Below are 17175 nucleotides of genomic sequence, written 5' to 3' on the forward strand. Positions count from 1 at the left end.
TGCTGACAGTTTTTGCATTTACAATTGCTCCTCTACTGTGGGTTTTGCTGAACACTGACTACAGGGTGCCATTATGAAAGGCACAACCTGGAGCTCTCATCCAAGGCTTCCGTTTTTCAGCCACCAAGACATGCACTTCTGTAATCATCATATTCCACCCATAACTCTACCTCAGTGATCAGTTGCTCAACAAGGTGGAGTCTTATTGCTTTCTGGGACTGTTCTTGATGCCTAGCTGAGGAGGCTTCCCCGTCTTTGACAACTTAAGCAAATATGCTGATCACAGCCTAACACCATCTGGGGCTCAAAACACTCTACAGTTTTGCATCTTTACAGAGCTCTGATCCTATAGTGTTTTGGTTATGGGAGCATGGCACAAGCTCGGCATCACCTTCAGCAGTGCAGATTCGATCTGATACATCGTTGTGTGATCTGACTTGTAAAAGGTGCCTTTCAAATCAGCTCTGTGAACAGCCTACTCATGGAGGCTGGGGTCACTCCACTGTCAGGCACCAGCAACTGCTGCTCAGCTGTGCAATACACATTCACTGCTACCCTGAGGATCTGATTTACCCTATCCTTTTTCTTGGAAGAGAGATCCACCTCCAACAACAGCAGCCCAGGGCTGGATCATTATCGCAATTCTCATACAGTGTGGCTGCTCTGTACTCCAACTTTCTCTGCTGTTGCCTCTTGTCAGGGAGCAATGTCAACCCCATGGTTTTTCGCCACATGTTCTTGGCCATCCTTGATGCATTTCCATGTTTGGAAGTGGTATACACTGATGGCTCTAAGGTCGATGAAAGAATTGGTTTTGCCTTCATGCATACTTGATTCAGTGAACAACGCCACTGCCAAACAGATACAGTGTATTTGCTCCAGAATTGGTGTTCATCGTTTTAGCTCTCAGTCAAATTCATTGCTGCACCAGCAGTGACTCCCAGCAGTGACTCGATGAGTAGTCTTCATGCTGTCAAGCAGTGCTACCCTTGACACCCTTTGGTTGTGACAATGCAGGATCTCCTTGCTGACCTCCATCAAGCTGGACCCAGGCCACATTGGGATCCTATGATGAACATACTGATCAGTAGGCCAAATTGGCTACCAGGGTGCCGACTTTGGAGATGGAGGTACTAGAATCAGACCTTTGGTCGACTCTACGCTGTCAGTTGTTGGAGGCTTCAAACACAATTTAGCGTGCCCTGATTTATTCAAACAGAGTGCTAACAGTAAAGGTGACCAGACCACGATCATGTGGCAGTCTTCCCTTTGTACTTCTCACAGGGAATTTACCATTCTGTGTCATCTTCGCATTGGCAACACTTGGCTGACACATGGCCACTTCCTACAATGTGGAGATCTCCCCCACTGTTGGTATGCCCCCTCCAGTGGTGGCCCACATCCTAGTGGATTGCCGCAATTTGGCCATCTTACAGTGCTAGAGACAATGCCAGAGTGGCTGCTGTGGTTTTATACTTTTTACCCGTGAAGGTGGTTTCTACTCCTCTCTGTGGGGCACATTGGCCTTGTCAGCCACTTGAGGTACTGGAGAGATACCCCATTACCTGCTCTGAGCCAGGGGGGCCCTCGGCTGCCCATGGTCGGTAGTCCAGCCTGGCTCCTGCCCTTCCTTCCATTTTAATTCTTCTAATTATTTTACAACTATTGTTGGTTTACTGTCTCTTTGTCTGCATTCTCTTTCCTGAGATTTTATCAACTTGTCTTCATTGCTAGTTTTCTCATGACAATGGAAGGTGAGCAAATACAGGACAGATGAAGAGGGTGCGTCTCCCATTGCATGACTTGTCCTGGGGGCCTCCATGTGCTTTCCAGGCAGAGCAACTCGTGCACCTTCACATTTTTATTCCTTTCTCACTTCTACTTGCTTCTGTCTTTGGCCACTTTGACCTCATCAACCCAATCAGTTGTTTACAAGCATTGAGAGTAGTTACATTGATTGCATCATGATGATTAAAAACTGTAGTGGGCCAGTAAGAATTTGTAGCACTGTCATGTCATCTATCAGTGTGCAATCTGACATAAATGTTTGCATGATTATACATCCCGAAGAGCTTTTCATGATGCTGCTATAGATATTAGAGTTTGAATTCTATTTTAAAGTAATCCTAGCTCAAGGGTACATGTAGAATCAAAGTGTTTCGTGGTATTGAAGATGACATTCAGTAGACACAGATGTGCTATGGAGATCAGAGCAACAGTGCAGTAGTGGACTGACTGATCATAGCCATTTATAAAAACATCTCTCAATTAATCTTTCATATCAGTATAAACCTTGCTTGGATTCTATGCACGTTGTAATAGACGTTTCTTGGTGTACTAAGATGTAGATTGGGCTCACATTACTAACAGTCATATGCTCACCCTCATTGGCCTTAACCAGCTCCTAACTTAAAGTCCGATTAAAATTACCTATCCGGCCGGAGTGGCCGAGCGGTTCTGCACGCTTCAGTCTGGAACCGCGCGACCGCTACGGTCGCAGGTTCAAATCCTGCCTTGGGCATGGATGTGTGTGATGTCCTTAGGTTAGTTAGGTTTAAGTAGTTCTAAGTTCTAGGGGGCTGATGACCTCAGATGTTAAGTCCCATAGTGCTCAGAGCCATTAAAATTACCTAGTATTTGACATTTCACTTGTTGGAGCTGGTTTCCTCCAATCAGAGTGCTCAACATCAAGCACAAACCTTTCAGTGTTGCCAAACTGTCACAACAGTTGGTCATTTCATTTCCAACTCCTTGTTGTGTTAAGATCTCAAATAATCGGTCTGGAACTTTAATTCGTATTTCACCAAACATGATAAACACACACACGAAATGATATTAATGAAATACATAGTTTCAGTGTCACATATACATTTATCATAATTACGGTGATCAGTCTTCACTAGATAAGCTTCGCACAACATTGTGTAAAGCCTACTGTTTGAAGGCTGTAATTCATTGTTGTGACTGGGTCACTATAGTTATAAATATAACTAATTAGCCCAGTGTTATGGCATAGCATAAAAGTTAATGTATGAACCTGACATGTAGAAAGTTGTGGGTTTGAATCTCGTCTAATGTAGTGAATCTTCTGTATTTCTAAAACTAATCAAAAGAGTTTGATAATTATTTTTATTCAGTTAATTGGTTTAAATATAATTTTCTGTTTCTAATAGTTTGTTGTGTCATTTTCATCATTGTATTGACTTTTCTATTTGCCCTTATTTATCTTCCTATCATTCTTTTTTCATTTGAAATCTGCCTGTGTTGCTTTTAATGTACAACGAAGTGCCAACAAGGACTGCTCATCGGTTGGTAATGCGGCGGCTTGTGTAGCCAGTGTGAGGATAGTTTAAGGTAACCGATGACAGCAAGAAATTACAGTTTGCTTTTAGTGCTGAAACATAATTATTTTCTGTCTTTAGTTTGCTCGTAGAGGTTAGCTTTAATCATCATGAACAAAGCAAACGACTTGAGTTCTGCTGCAGGCTATTGACCACAGTTTTCTCGACTACATTGCACATCATGAGGCTGTGGTTAGCTTAGAACATTCGTTTAAATTCAAGCCTGCAAAATGCATTGTCTGCCACAGTTTAGTCATTGCTCAATTAAAATAAATTGCCGAAGGCACTTCTCGCATTTCCGACATACCTCACATCGGCCACTTCCAACATTGCTCCATGTTACGCGTAACAGCATCTGCAAAGTGACCCACCATGTTTGTGTGTCACATACAACCAAATGATAGCCAGCAGTTGATGTGGCAACATTGTATAAACAAGTAACACCCATCAACTGTAAGTAATATAATTGGACTATAGTGAAGATCACTGTTTTCACACTCCATATTGGTCCCGACAGTAATTTGTGGCTTAAAGAGCTCTATAGGTGATTAGACACTGTGCTAATGTTCAAGAGGACAGTAGTTCAAATTCCATCTGACCATCCAGTTTGATTTTCTGTTGTTTCCCAATTTGCTTACGGCGTTTTCTGTGAGCGGTCCATTGAAACAGGGCTATGGAATGCTAGACGCAGAGAGTAGTTATATTAATTGGTCTCACAGTTTTCACAGCAGTCACCCTTTATTCTGCTATTCTCTCACCTTTGTCTTCCTGTAGCAGTAATCAGCAATACCATACCAGATGTTGGGCAAGCTCTCCTATCCTCGAATAGAAAATGTAGGTTTTTTTTCTGTAGGCAATGGGATCATTGAAGAGAGATTGTTACTTTAGTTTTGGGAAGGATGAAAGAAGTGGCAGCTGTTGGGATGTGGTAGGAGAGATCAGTGTGCCCCAACCTGTCTATTGTCAAGTGTGACACTTGCTATATATTATCCACATGCTCAATGCATTTCTTTCAGACAAATTCAGTCATAGATATATGTACAATTATGTAGCCTCAGTGCTTTAACATTTTACTGACAGTGCATTATTGTTTCCCAGGTTACCCGGAGTTTGGTTACTACCTGAACAGGACTGGAAGGCCAATGATCTATTCTTGTAGTTGGCCTGTTTATCAGATCTATGCAGGAATGTCGGTATGGTTCTTCTCTTTACTGATAATATTTACATTGTCCTCGTTTTCCTTTACATATACATAGTGATAATTCTGATAATTTTTTTCTGTGCTGCTAGAAAATTTCCTCTGAAATGCTACTTTTCCTTTCAGCCAAACTTTTCTTCCATTATAGAACACTGTAATTTGTGGCGAAATTTTGATGATATCCAGGACTCATGGGCAAGTGTTGAAAGTATTATCGATTATTATGGAAATAATCAAGATATAATTGTGCCCAATGCTGGTCCAGGTCATTGGAATGACCCTGATATGGTGAGTATTTTACGTCAGATCTGCACAGTGTGACTATTGATAATAGCACCAGAAAAGGCATACAAAGAAGTGACTGCAAATATAAATTATTGTGTTGTCAGTCATTCATGTGTATGAGTTGTTTTTTATACTCACTTCATTACATTTTGTTAGCTACCTTGTAAGATGATGTCAGTAAATGTAAGAAGCATTAAAAATAGATGTCAGGTAGCAATGTAATCAGATTCATAATTGTCTGACTTTCTTGCTTTATTGCATTTTTCCTTTCACTGTAGCTCTCTTACAATGTGGTAGGACCACCATTTCATTTGTATATGCTTCAGTGGCAGACTATATCTAAATTCTTGACTCATCTTCTGTGTGTCATATGGCACAATAGATCATCAGAAGCCAACATTACACAATGAAAAGCTATAATCCACATATTCACTCATTGAGCTCCTGAGCATTGTGACAGATGCTGCATTGTGAAATTAAAGTCTTGTTTCTTATCTAGGTTCATCTCTTCCGTGCAGTATGAAAAATTGTGTAATTGGTTTATAAATTATTCTCTTAAACTTCATTTTACACATTGTTTCCCTGGGCTCTGTAATAGTGGATCTAGAAATTCTGATCTGCAGTGTAATTTTGATTTTACTGGCAACCTATGATTAATATGTGCAAAACTGTGATTCACAGTCTGTCAGGATGTCACTTGTTTCATGTCTTTCAACTCTCATAGTAACAGTATAGTTTCTGTACAAGTTGTAGATAATCCACTCCTTGTATTTTATCCTTGCCACTTTCAGAATTTCAAAGATTGTATTCCTCTCAACATTTCCAAAAGCTGTCTCTAAATCTACAAATATTATAAGAATTTTCAAAAGCAAAATCTACAAATAATATAAGAATAGATTTGCCATTTTTCAATTCATCATATAAATCAAAGGGTCACTATTGCCTTATGCATTCTCAGATTTCTGCAGCACCCAAACAGATCTTCCCCAAGTCAGCTTCTATCAGTCTTTTCATTCTTCAGTAAATAATTCATGCCAGTATTTTGCAGCTGTGACTTTAGTAATATTTACATCCTCAGCAACTGCCTTCTTTGGAACTGGAATTATTATGTGCTTCTATATATTAGGGAAAATAGCTTTGTCTTGTTATTGATCCAAGATCTCAGTAATTCTAAGGGAATGTTCTGTACTCTAAGTGCCTTTTTCATCTTAGATCTTTCAGTTCTGTCTAAATCTTCTCGCAGGATCTCATCACACTTCTAATCTTCATCTACTTCCTCATCGCTTCCCACTATACATCTTAAACTTTCTTCCTATAATAAAGCCATTCTATTATATTACTTCCATCTTTCGGACTTCCCCACTTTGTTTAGTACCGGCTTGCCATCTGAACTCTTGATATTCATACTGCTGTCTCTCCTTAAAGGTTTCTTTAATTTTTCTATACACAGGATCTATCTTTCCCATATTCATTCATGTTCCTTTGGTATTGCATTTCTCCTCTAGGCATTCCTCATTCACATTTCACACTTTCTGTGTATCTCTTGTGTTTTAGATGTCTGTATATCCTTTGGCCTGCTAAATGTGCCCCATGTTTATATTTTGCCTTTCCATCAGTCAAATTCAGTATCTACTGTGCTACCAAGGATTTCTGCTAGAGCTTGCCTTTTTGCCTGTTTGATCCTCTGCTGCCTTCCCTATTTCATATCCGACAGCTACCCACTCATTGTATTCATTTCACTTTTTTCAGACAGTTAAAGCTATCAGTAATATAAGATTCTTTTACTTTATTTGACTCCATCTCCTTAATTTCCTATGTTTGTATCATTTCTTTAGTTTTAATCTGCAGTTTATAATCAGTAAATTGTTGTCAGAAGTCATGTCTGCTCCTGGATGTACTTTGCAGTTTAAGCTCTGATCCTACCATTATATAGACACTGTAGGAAAAGATGCATTGCTACAAACCATAAAGAAGACGCATTAACTTGCAGAGAGGCACAATTTAAGGACACCTACAGAAAGCTTTCAGTCACAGCCTTCATCAGCAAAAGAGAAATGCACACTATTCATACACACAAGTAAGCACACCTCATGCACACGTGACTGCCAGCTTCAGCATCTCAAGCCATAAAGCAACTGTCACGTGGGATGCAAGCAGCAATCTGGAGGGGGCTGGGAAGGGAAAGGGATAGTGGAGAATGGATGGGGAGAGAGAGATGGATGCTGTTTGGCAGAGTATGCAAGGCTTAGAATGCCAATAGGCACAGCATCATGAAGTTGTGGGGCATGGATGTGGGCAAAAAGGAGTGAAAAAGAAGAAGAGCAGGGAAAGATCGATGGATGCATAGGCAGAGGGTGTGAGATGAGAGTGGAGGAGGAGATGATAGGACATAGGGGCTGGCAGCTGATGAGTGAAGGGTGTGGGGCATTAAGTTACCGTATGTTGAGGCCAGGATGATTACAGGAGCGGAGAATGTGTTGTAAGGATAACTCCCATCTGAGCAATTCAAAAAAGCTGGTGGTGGAGGGGAGGATCCAGATGGCTCATGTAGTAAAGCACCCTTTGAAATCAAGTTTGTTATGTTCATCTGCATGCTGTGCCACAGCGTGGTCTACTTTTCTCTTGACCACAGTTTCGAGGTGCCCATTCATCCTGATGGACAGCTGATTAGTAGTCATAAAATATAAAAACATGTGCATTGATTGCAGCAGAGCTGGTAAATGACTATTTGTGAAGGCCTTGGTGAGACCCTCAGCACACTGAGCATATAGCACTGCAGATAAGCTGACCGCTGGTGGCCAGGCTATACGAGAGGAATTTTTTGGAGTGAAAGGAATGACAGCTGTCAAAGTGCAGGTACTGTTGGCTGGTGGGTTTAATGTGAACAGAGGTGCAGATGGAACCATTAAAGAGGAGGTGGTCAGCTTCCACGAAGGTGGCATTCTGGGTTGAGGAGGACTACATAAAGCAGGTGGGAGAAAAGGTGTTTGAGTTTGTGTGTAAAAGGAATGAAGATTTGGTGTCTTGGCCCTGAGTCCAGATTGTGAAGATATCATCAGTGAACCTGAACCATACTAGGGGTTTGGCATTTTGGAAGGCTAGGAAGGTGTCTTCTAGATGGCCCATAAATAGGTTGGCATAGTAGGGTACCATGCAAGTGCCCGTGGCTGTGTCGTGGATTTGTTTCTATACATTCCCATCAAAGGAGAAGTAGTTGTATGTTAGGATAACAGTAGTATGGTGAATGAGGTGCTGGGTTTGGATTCTGAAGGACTTTGGAGGAGTAGTTTTCAATAGTGGTAAGGCCATGGGCATGAGGGATGTTGGTGTATTGGGAGGTGGTGTCAACAGTGATGAGTAGGGATTCAGGAGGTGAAGGGGTGGATACTGTGGAGAGTCAGTGAAAGAAATGGTTGGTGTTTTTGCTGTGGGAAGTTAGATTACGAGCAATTGATTGGAATTGTCAGTCACTGAGGACCAAGATTCTTTAAGTGGGGGCACAATGACCAGCCACAATGGGGCACCCAGGATTGTTGAATTTGTGGATTTTTGGGAGCATGTAGAAGGTGCGTGTGTGGGGTGTCATAAGGTTGAGGAGTGAAATAGCTTAAGGCAAATGGTTCTGGAATGGCCTAAGGCTTTAAGCAGGGACTGGAAGTTGTGTTGAACTTCTGGGATGGGATGACTCTAGCAGCATTGGCATTCTGCAAAGTCACTGTGATTCATAACAACAGTGGTGGAACCTTTGTTTGCAGGTAGGGTGATTAGGTCAGGATTTGTTTTGGGGTTGTGCTTGGCTATTCTTTCTTCTACTGAATGGTTGGTGTTCAGAGGAAGGGGCCTGGGGAAGGATGGTGAGGCAAAGTTACACCACCGCCATTTCCTTCACCGACTCTCCCTTTTACCTCCTGGATCCCTACTCGTTGCTGTTGACACCACTCCCCTATATACCAATATACCAACATCCCTCATGCACATGGTCTTACCGTTATTGGACACTACCTGTCTGAAGTCCTTCAGACTCCAAACCCACTACCTCAGTCACCTTACTACTGTTATTCTAACCCACAACTACTTCTCCTTTGAAAGGAAATTATACAAACAAATCAGTGGCACAGCCATGGGCACCTATGTAGTACCCTCCTATGCCAACCTGTTTATTGGCCATCCAGAGAAGACCTTCATAGCCTCCCAAAACGCCAGACCTCTAATCTGGTTCAGGTTCACTGATGATATCTTCATGATTTGGACTCATAGCCAAGACACCCTATCTTTGTTCCTTCGCAACCTCAACATCTTTTCTTCCACCTTCTTCATGTGGTCGTCCTCAACCGAGCATGCCACCTTCCCAGATGTTGACCTCCTTCTCTCTGATGGCTTCATCCGCACCTCTTTCTGCATTAAACCCACTAATCATCAACAGTACCTGCATTTCGGCAGCTGTCATCCTTTTCACCCAAAAAATTCCTCTTATATAGCCGGCCACTGGGGACAGCTTATCTGCAGTGACAAGAACTCCCGTGCTCAGTGTGCTGATTGTCTCACCCATGCCTTCACAGACAGGCACTATCCACCAGACCTAGTCCACCAACAGATCTCCTGTGCCATTTCCCTCCCATCACCTCCATGGAACCAGCCACAAAGAAGTGGCCCCTTCATCATCCAGTATTGCTCCCAACTGGAGCAACTAAACCAAAACCTTTGCCAGAGCTTAGATTGCATATCATCATGCCCTGAAATGAGGGAAATCCTACCTGAGATCCTTCCCACACACTCCAAGTGGTGTGCTGTCACATATTCCACCTCCACAGCATCCTAGTCTATCCCTGTGGAAGACTAAGGTGCAAAACCTGCCCAATTCACTCACCGAGCACTTCCTATTCCAATCCTGTCACAGGTTATTCTACCCCATCAGGTGTCAAGCCACCACCTGTGAAAGCAGCCATGTCATGTACCAGCTCTGCTGCAGTCATTGCACTGTGTTTTATATTGGTATGAATACCAACCAGCTGTCCACCAGAATGAATGGTCAGTGCCAAACTGTGGTCAAGAACAAAATAGACCACCTTGTTGCACAACATGCAGCTGAACATAACACACTGTATTTCAGTGGATGCTTCACTACCTGAGCCATCTGGGTCCTGCCTTCTAATACCAGATTTCCTGAATTGTGCAGATGGTAGTTATCCTTACAACATATTGTCCACTCCCATAATTGTCCTGGCCTCAACGTACGGTAACATACTGTCCCCATACCCTCCACCCAACAGTTTCCACCCCTTGTGTCCTATTGTCTCCTTCCCATTCGCGCTTCCCATCCTCTTTCTTTGCTGCTCTCTGTCAACACATCTGCCCATCTTGATCCACTCCTCCATTTTTGCTTCTTTTTTCTCCACCTCCCTCCACCACAACCTCGTGACATTGTACCTGTTGGCATTGCAGTCCCTGCACATTCTGCCAGACAGTGTTCGTCCCTCTCCCCACCCATACACTACTATCCCATCCCTTTCCCCATCCCCAACAGATTGCTGCTTGCATGCCACAAGGTAGTTGTATTTCGACCCAAGATGCTGGAGTTGGCAGTCATGTGTGCATGAGGTATGCCTGCTTGTATGTATGAATAGTGTGTGTTTCTCTTTTGCTGATGAAGGCTGTGGCTGAAAGCTTTCTGTAAGTGTCTTTCAATTGTGTCTGTGTGCAACTTAATGTGTCATCTTTACAGTAAGTAGCGATCTAACTTTTCCTATGTTGTTGAAATTCTTACATGTAGTTTCCATTGTTTGAGTCTTAAGTTATATAACGTATCCAAAATTCCATGGTGAAACTGACAAACTTCTTTCTTATACATTACAGAGACTACTCAGCACCAAGATTCTCTGCTTTTGTAAACCATTTGTGCTCGACCATTCATCGTCTACAAGAGCTTAGTGATTCTTCTACCAAATTATAGGCTTTACATAAGTGGCTTTGTAACAGTGAAGGATTGCTAGTTAGGAGTAAACAAATACTGTTGTCATAAACTGTAAAGTACAAAGTCAAGAGGTGGCAGTCATGTTGTTGTAGTTGCTGTTGTTGTGGTCCTCAGTCCAGAGACTGGTTTGATGCAGCTCTCTCCATGCTACTCTGTCCAGTGCAGGCTTCTTCATCTCCAAATACCTACTGCAACCTACATCCTTCTGAATCTGCTTAGTGTATTCATCTCTTGGTCTCCCTCTATGATTTTTACCCTCGATGATTCCCTCCAGTACTAAATTGGTGATCCCTTGATGCCTCAGAACAGATCCTAACAACTGATACCTTCTTCTAACCAAGTTGTGCCACAATTTCCTCTTCTCCCCAATTCTATTCAGTACCTCCTCATTAGTTACATGATGTACCCATCTAATTTTCAGCATTCTTCTGTAGCACCACATTTTGAAAGCTTCTTGTTTAAACTGTTATCGTCCACGTTTCACTTCCATACATGGCTACTGTGACATCCCCTCTCCCCTTTTTGTTGTCATTGTTGATGCTGAGCCACTACTGCTACAGCTCGGCTGGTGGATTGGAGATGCGACGTGCAGTGATGGTTGTCCCTGTCGGATAACCTGGAACAGCACCTGAAAATCTGTAAAGAAAATTGTTCCTCGAGTAATGTATGAAAGTCTGTTTGCGAGTCCGCACAGTCTTCTCAGCGATGCAAACTGCTGATTTTAATTGTCTGTTATGGTTTTGTGATCATTTGCTATGCCCGGTTAGTTAGTTATTGCAGTATTGAGTGAATCATTCATCACCGGCATCGTTTCACACCACTGAAGCGAGAAAAAATTCATTTGCGGTTCAGTATCAATAGTTGTTGTTACGTTGCTAGACAGAATTGTTCACTACGGCACAACGCAAATCCAGAGATAATCTATAATGCTATCTTACTTTTGTGTGTTGTGATATTATTTCGGCAAAACACTCCTTTCAATACTCAATGTTCATCAAGTCACTCTTTCACTTAAAATGTTCACAGTTAATTAATTTTGATCATCAACTATCACACAGTTCAATTAATGATGGAGCCAACACATGAGATTTCCATTACTGACGAACAATTTTATTGTTCCTTCTTAGCAATCAGTTTATAATCATCACACCACACGCACACCAATGGATCAGATCAATTACGATTCTTTTCAGTTTGGTGATCGTGACAATTATGACAACTTTTACAATCGGCGTATTTGTATTATCTTCGTGTGGTGGTATTAATGTTTCCTACTCCATGCTAATCAGGTATTGCAGTCTTCGATACTATGTCCATTCTTCGTTGTAACTGTTCACTTTGATGAAGGTTGAGTCCAACAATAATATCTCCAATAATTAAAGTTCATTAACTCGTTGTACACTATCAGAATATCACATCAGTTCAAGTTCTCAAGTCAGAATAACTGAGAACCAAGTCTGCACATCTCTATCACACAATATTACTCTCTCTTTTTTTTTTTTTTTTTTTTTTTTTTTTTTTTTTTTTTTTTTTTTTTTTAAGTAGAAACAATCTCTTAGCGTTCCATTTGTAGTACTATAACAGACGGTGCTCTTTCATGACTTGATAACAAGCAAGCTAGCAAGCGACTAACATTTCCGTGATTGAGCATCGTAGACGCATTGAATTTCCTTTTTGCCACATTTACAACTCTCTTTCACAATAAATGTTATCTTTGACCAACATATTACTTTGGACTTAACTTTCATCGTACTGATTTACAGTTACAACTGAGATGTTTGATAGCTAATTAAAAATAACCTTTCTTTCTTTCTACCTTTATATCATGACATACTCAGTAATTATTGAAATTGATGTTCATCAAAACTTTAAGGTGTTATATTATTGTCAAAGTTGTCATACCTGTCAGGATAACACTGTTCCATACTTTAAATTATCATGACATTCTTATTTGTGTTTTCGGGTTTCTTGGGGTGTTACACTACGCTCCATACAAATACTTTTCAGTAATTTTAACACCTGTCAACACCTGCTTTCTGTGGGATTGGAATTATTATGTTCTTCCTGAAGTCTGAGGGTACTTTGCCTGTCTGATACATCTTGCACACCAGATAGTAGAGTTTTGTCATGACTGGCTCTCCTGAGGCTATCAGTAGTTCTGACAGAATGTCGTCTACTCCTGGGACCTTGTTTTGAGTTAGTCTTTCAGTGCTCTGTCAAATTCTTCATGCAGTATCATATCTCCCATTTCATCTTCATCTACATCCTCTTCCATTTCCATAATAGTGCCCTCAAGTACATCGCCCTTGTACAGACCCTCTATACAGGGTGTTACAAAAAGGTATGGCCAAACTTTCAGGAAACATTCCTCACACACAAAGAAAGAAAATATGTTATGTGGACATGTGTCCAGAAACGCTTACTTTCCATGTTAGAGCTCATTTTATTACTTCTCTTCAAATCACATTAATCGTGGAATGGAAACGTACAACAACAGAATGTACCAGCATGACTTCAAACACAATGTTACAGGAAATGTTCAAAATGTCCTCCGTTAGCGAGGATACATGCATCCACCCTCCGTCGGCTGGAATCCCTGATGCGCTGATGCAGCCATGGAGAATGGCGTATTGTATCACAGCCGTCCACAGTACGAGCACGAAGAGTCTCTACATTTGGTACCGGGGTTGCGTAGACAAGAGCTTTCAAATGCCCCCATAAATGAAAGTCAAGAGGGTTGAGGTCAGGAGAGCGTGGTCAGGAGAACGTGGAGGCCATGGAATTGGTCCGCCTCTACCAATCCATCGGTCACCGAATCTGTTGTTGAGAAGCGTACAAACACTTCGACTGAAATGTGCAGGAGCTCCATCGTGCATGAACCACATGTTGTGTCGTACTTGTAAAGGCACATGTTCTAGCAGCACAGGTAGAGTATCCCGTATGAAATCATAACGTGCTCCATTGAGCGTAGGTGGAAGAACAAACTGAAATGAGCTCTAACATGGAAATTAAGCGTTTCCGGACACATGTCCACATAACATCTTTTCTTTATTTGTGTGTGAGGAATGTTTCCTGAAAGTTTGGCCGTACCTTTTTGTAACACCCTGTATACTTGTCCCACCATTCTGCTTTCCCGTCTTTGCTTACAACTGGTTTTCCATCTGAGCTCTTGATATTTATACAAGTGGTTCTCTTTTCTCCACAGGTCTCTTCAATTTTCCTGTAAGCAGTATCTATCTTACCCCTAGTCATACATGCTTCTACACCCTTACATTTGTCCTCTAGCCATCCCTGCTTAGCCATTTTGCACTTCCTGTTGACCTCATTGTTGAGACGTTTGTATTCCTTTTTGCCTGCTTCATTTACTGCATTTTTATATTGTCTCCTTTCATCAGTTAAATTCAGTATCTCTTCTGTTACCCAAGGATTTCTACTAGCCCTCATCTTTTTACCTACTTGATCCTCTGCTGCTTTCACTATTTCATCTCTCAGTGTTACCCATTCTTCTTCTGTCGTATTTCTTTTCCCTGTTCATGTCAATCTTTCCCTAAGGTTTTCTCTGAAACTCTCTACAACCTCTGGTTCTTTCAGTTTATCCACAGGGTGTCTATGACCCGGGACAACCGGGAGATCCGGGAAAAACCTGGGAATTTTTTAGAATTCTGGGAATCTATTATTGTTTTAGTTTTCAGTTAAATTTTTGTGATTTTGACTGGTAAGAATCAATACTCCAACAAAGGATATTACTGTATCCCGCTTCTGCAGAATAATACTGCAGCAACAAAACATGAACGAGAGGAAAAATGAACGAAAATAAAACTTAAGTCTCAAAGGAAATGCGCCATATACAACAGCAAAACATAGTGCTCATACAAGAGTCTGCCAAGAGCAAAGTGTGTCAAATGCTTCAGGAAGACTATGCATTGCTTCCTAACAACAAATTGTCTCCGATGAGCATGACGTCACAGCTGTTTACATTAGATTCGTTTGAGCAGTTGCGGGCGGGTTCTTGTGCATGCGCAGTTGAGTCGCGTATGAGTAATACCTTCTCCCGCTTCTGGCTACGGATGTGTGGCTGGGCACCACTACCTAATATTGCCCCGGTTCGGAAATGTCGTAGATCCGGGGCTGATGCACAGAGCAGTCTGAGCTGTAGTGGGGAGGTGGGTAGACTCCACGTGACCCGTGTTTATGTTGTTTCCTCTTCATTTATTCCTCTCACATTAAATGAAAACGAAACGGATTTCTGTGGCCGGGAGCTATCAAATGAATTAAAATACGTTCGCATGTTTACGGAAGGCTAAAATTTTCTCGACCTTTTTGACAGTCAAGCATTAATCGCGTTGCAGAATAACGAAGTTATTTTTGTCAGTTTGCTAAAGAGATTTGACTTGTAGTAATCTGTAGCGATGAGAGAGTCAATTTATTTGAAACGAAGTGTTTAATTTCACACTGTTGGTTAGTTTCAACTGTTCGCTGCATTTCAAGTGCACGTTTTCCATTTTCTAGCTCGCATGGCATTATGCCATAATAAAGAACCAAACATGAGACAATACAGTAGTGGTACTCGAGAAAATTTACATCCGAATCTGGACATACGAATGTGCACTTTAAGCCGAATTATGCATTTTAGTATGGTTCACGAAATTCTGATACTCTTGAAGTATCCTCTGATGTCTTGTTTCTTTTGTGACATAGCGCAAAATCTTTTAATGTTTTACACGTACGAACTTACGAGCTTCCTCTGTCATCGTAGCTGCGCAAGAACAGGTGCGCCTGTTATCTGGCGCTCTCTGACAACTGCTGAAACTAATCAGTTTCTAACACGTCTTGGGAAAATATTGCAGATGGTGGTTTGAAAAGCGTTACTTTTTGATAGTATATTTCCTTTTACACAAGATGAACTATGTGCGAGAATGTACAATGAATTACTTAAATCACAGAGCGTTTGACTCTCAATTAAAAATGAACTCTTTGAGGTCGACCATCTAGAAGAATTTCGAGCCCAGAAGATCAGAAATTTAAGTCGTTATTAAAAATTTTACTGGCACATTTGTGTGATACAACTCAAAGTGTAACATGCACAAAAAAGATCAACATTATATGTGGAAGCTTAGCTTGTCTTGCAGCTTATTAATCTTCGAGACCATGATTATATGTGAAAGCTTTGTTTTTCTTGTAGCAACACTATGTATATTAATTATGTATATTAATTTAAACCATTAACTTTTCCTATTTGTATTTTTGCACTACTTATGAGTGATCTTGCTATTGGCTGACTACATCATGTGTTCTATGCTGTCTTGAGCTGGCGAGATCACATGACGTGAGCTATGACTGGCTTACAAAAGCTCGTCGCAATCTCGATTTTAATGCTTTGGAAAGTAACATGCGGTGTTTGGTGGAATTTGAAGTTATACCTTCATAACACGAAACTATGCAGCATACATGTTGCTGCACATCAGAGATCTTTCCAAAACGCGTTTTCCCCCCTTAGTTTCGGTTTCTAAAGTGCCGGGAAATTCTCTGTCTCCGTATAAAACCATAAACATTCAAAGTACTGATAAATTTTACAGTGCCAAGGAAAAGTATACTATCACTTAACACGGGAAAAGTGTATTTTCACCCAGGAGAAAGTGTATTTTCATCCGGGAAAAATCCAGGAATTTTTTTTCCTTGTCCATGTATGCACCCTGATCCAGGTCCCATATTTTTAAATTCCTACCTTTTTGCAGTTTCTTCAGTTTTAATCTACAGTTCATAACCAATAATTATGATCAGAGTCCACATCTGCCCTGGAAATATCTTCCATTAAAAACTAGCTCTGAAATCTCTGTTTTACCATTATATAATCTATCTGAAACTTTCCTGTCTCTCCGGGCCTCTTCCACGTGTACAACCTTCCTTCATGATTCTTAGACCAAATGTTAGCTATGATTAAGTTGTGCTTTGTGCAAAATTCTACCCGGCAGCTTCCTCTTTCATTCCCTACTCGCAGTCCTCCATGACTATTAAGTTTTCAGCTCCCTTAACTATCTTAAGAAATTTCTTCAATCTCTTCATCATTTGCAGAACTAGTTGGCATATAAACTTGTACTGGTGTGGCAGACGTGAGCTTCGTGTCTGTCTTGGCTACAATAATGCGTTCACTATGCTGTTCGTAGTAGCTTATTCATGTCCCTCTTTTCTTTCTGTTCCTGCATTACCCATATTTCATTTTGTATTTATAACCCTGTATTCACCTGAGCAGAAGTCTTGTTCCTCCTGCCACCAAACTTCACTAATTCCCACTATATCTAACTTCCCTTTTTAAATTTTGTAACTTACCTGCCTGATTAAGGGATCTGACATTCCACACTCCAATCATAGAACAACAGTTA

At 41.2% G+C, this 17175-nt stretch overlaps 1 protein-coding gene across 3 annotated transcripts in view; it reads left to right on the top strand.

The window, feature by feature from the left end:
- The window catches only part of LOC124804719 (alpha-N-acetylgalactosaminidase), an 86364-nt gene that overhangs the window by 62064 nt on the left and 7125 nt on the right, over positions 1–17175 (top strand). For all 3 annotated transcript variants that reach the window (XM_047264993.1, XM_047264995.1, XM_047264992.1), the window contains 2 exons: positions 4440–4534; positions 4666–4827. In XM_047264993.1, coding sequence (XP_047120949.1) covers positions 4440–4534; positions 4666–4827 — 257 coding nt within the window. The remainder of the gene's footprint in view (positions 1–4439; positions 4535–4665; positions 4828–17175) is intronic.

This window comes from Schistocerca piceifrons, chromosome 7 (genome assembly GCF_021461385.2).
Source record: "Schistocerca piceifrons isolate TAMUIC-IGC-003096 chromosome 7, iqSchPice1.1, whole genome shotgun sequence".
Classification (NCBI taxonomy): Eukaryota; Metazoa; Arthropoda; class Insecta; order Orthoptera; family Acrididae; genus Schistocerca; species Schistocerca piceifrons.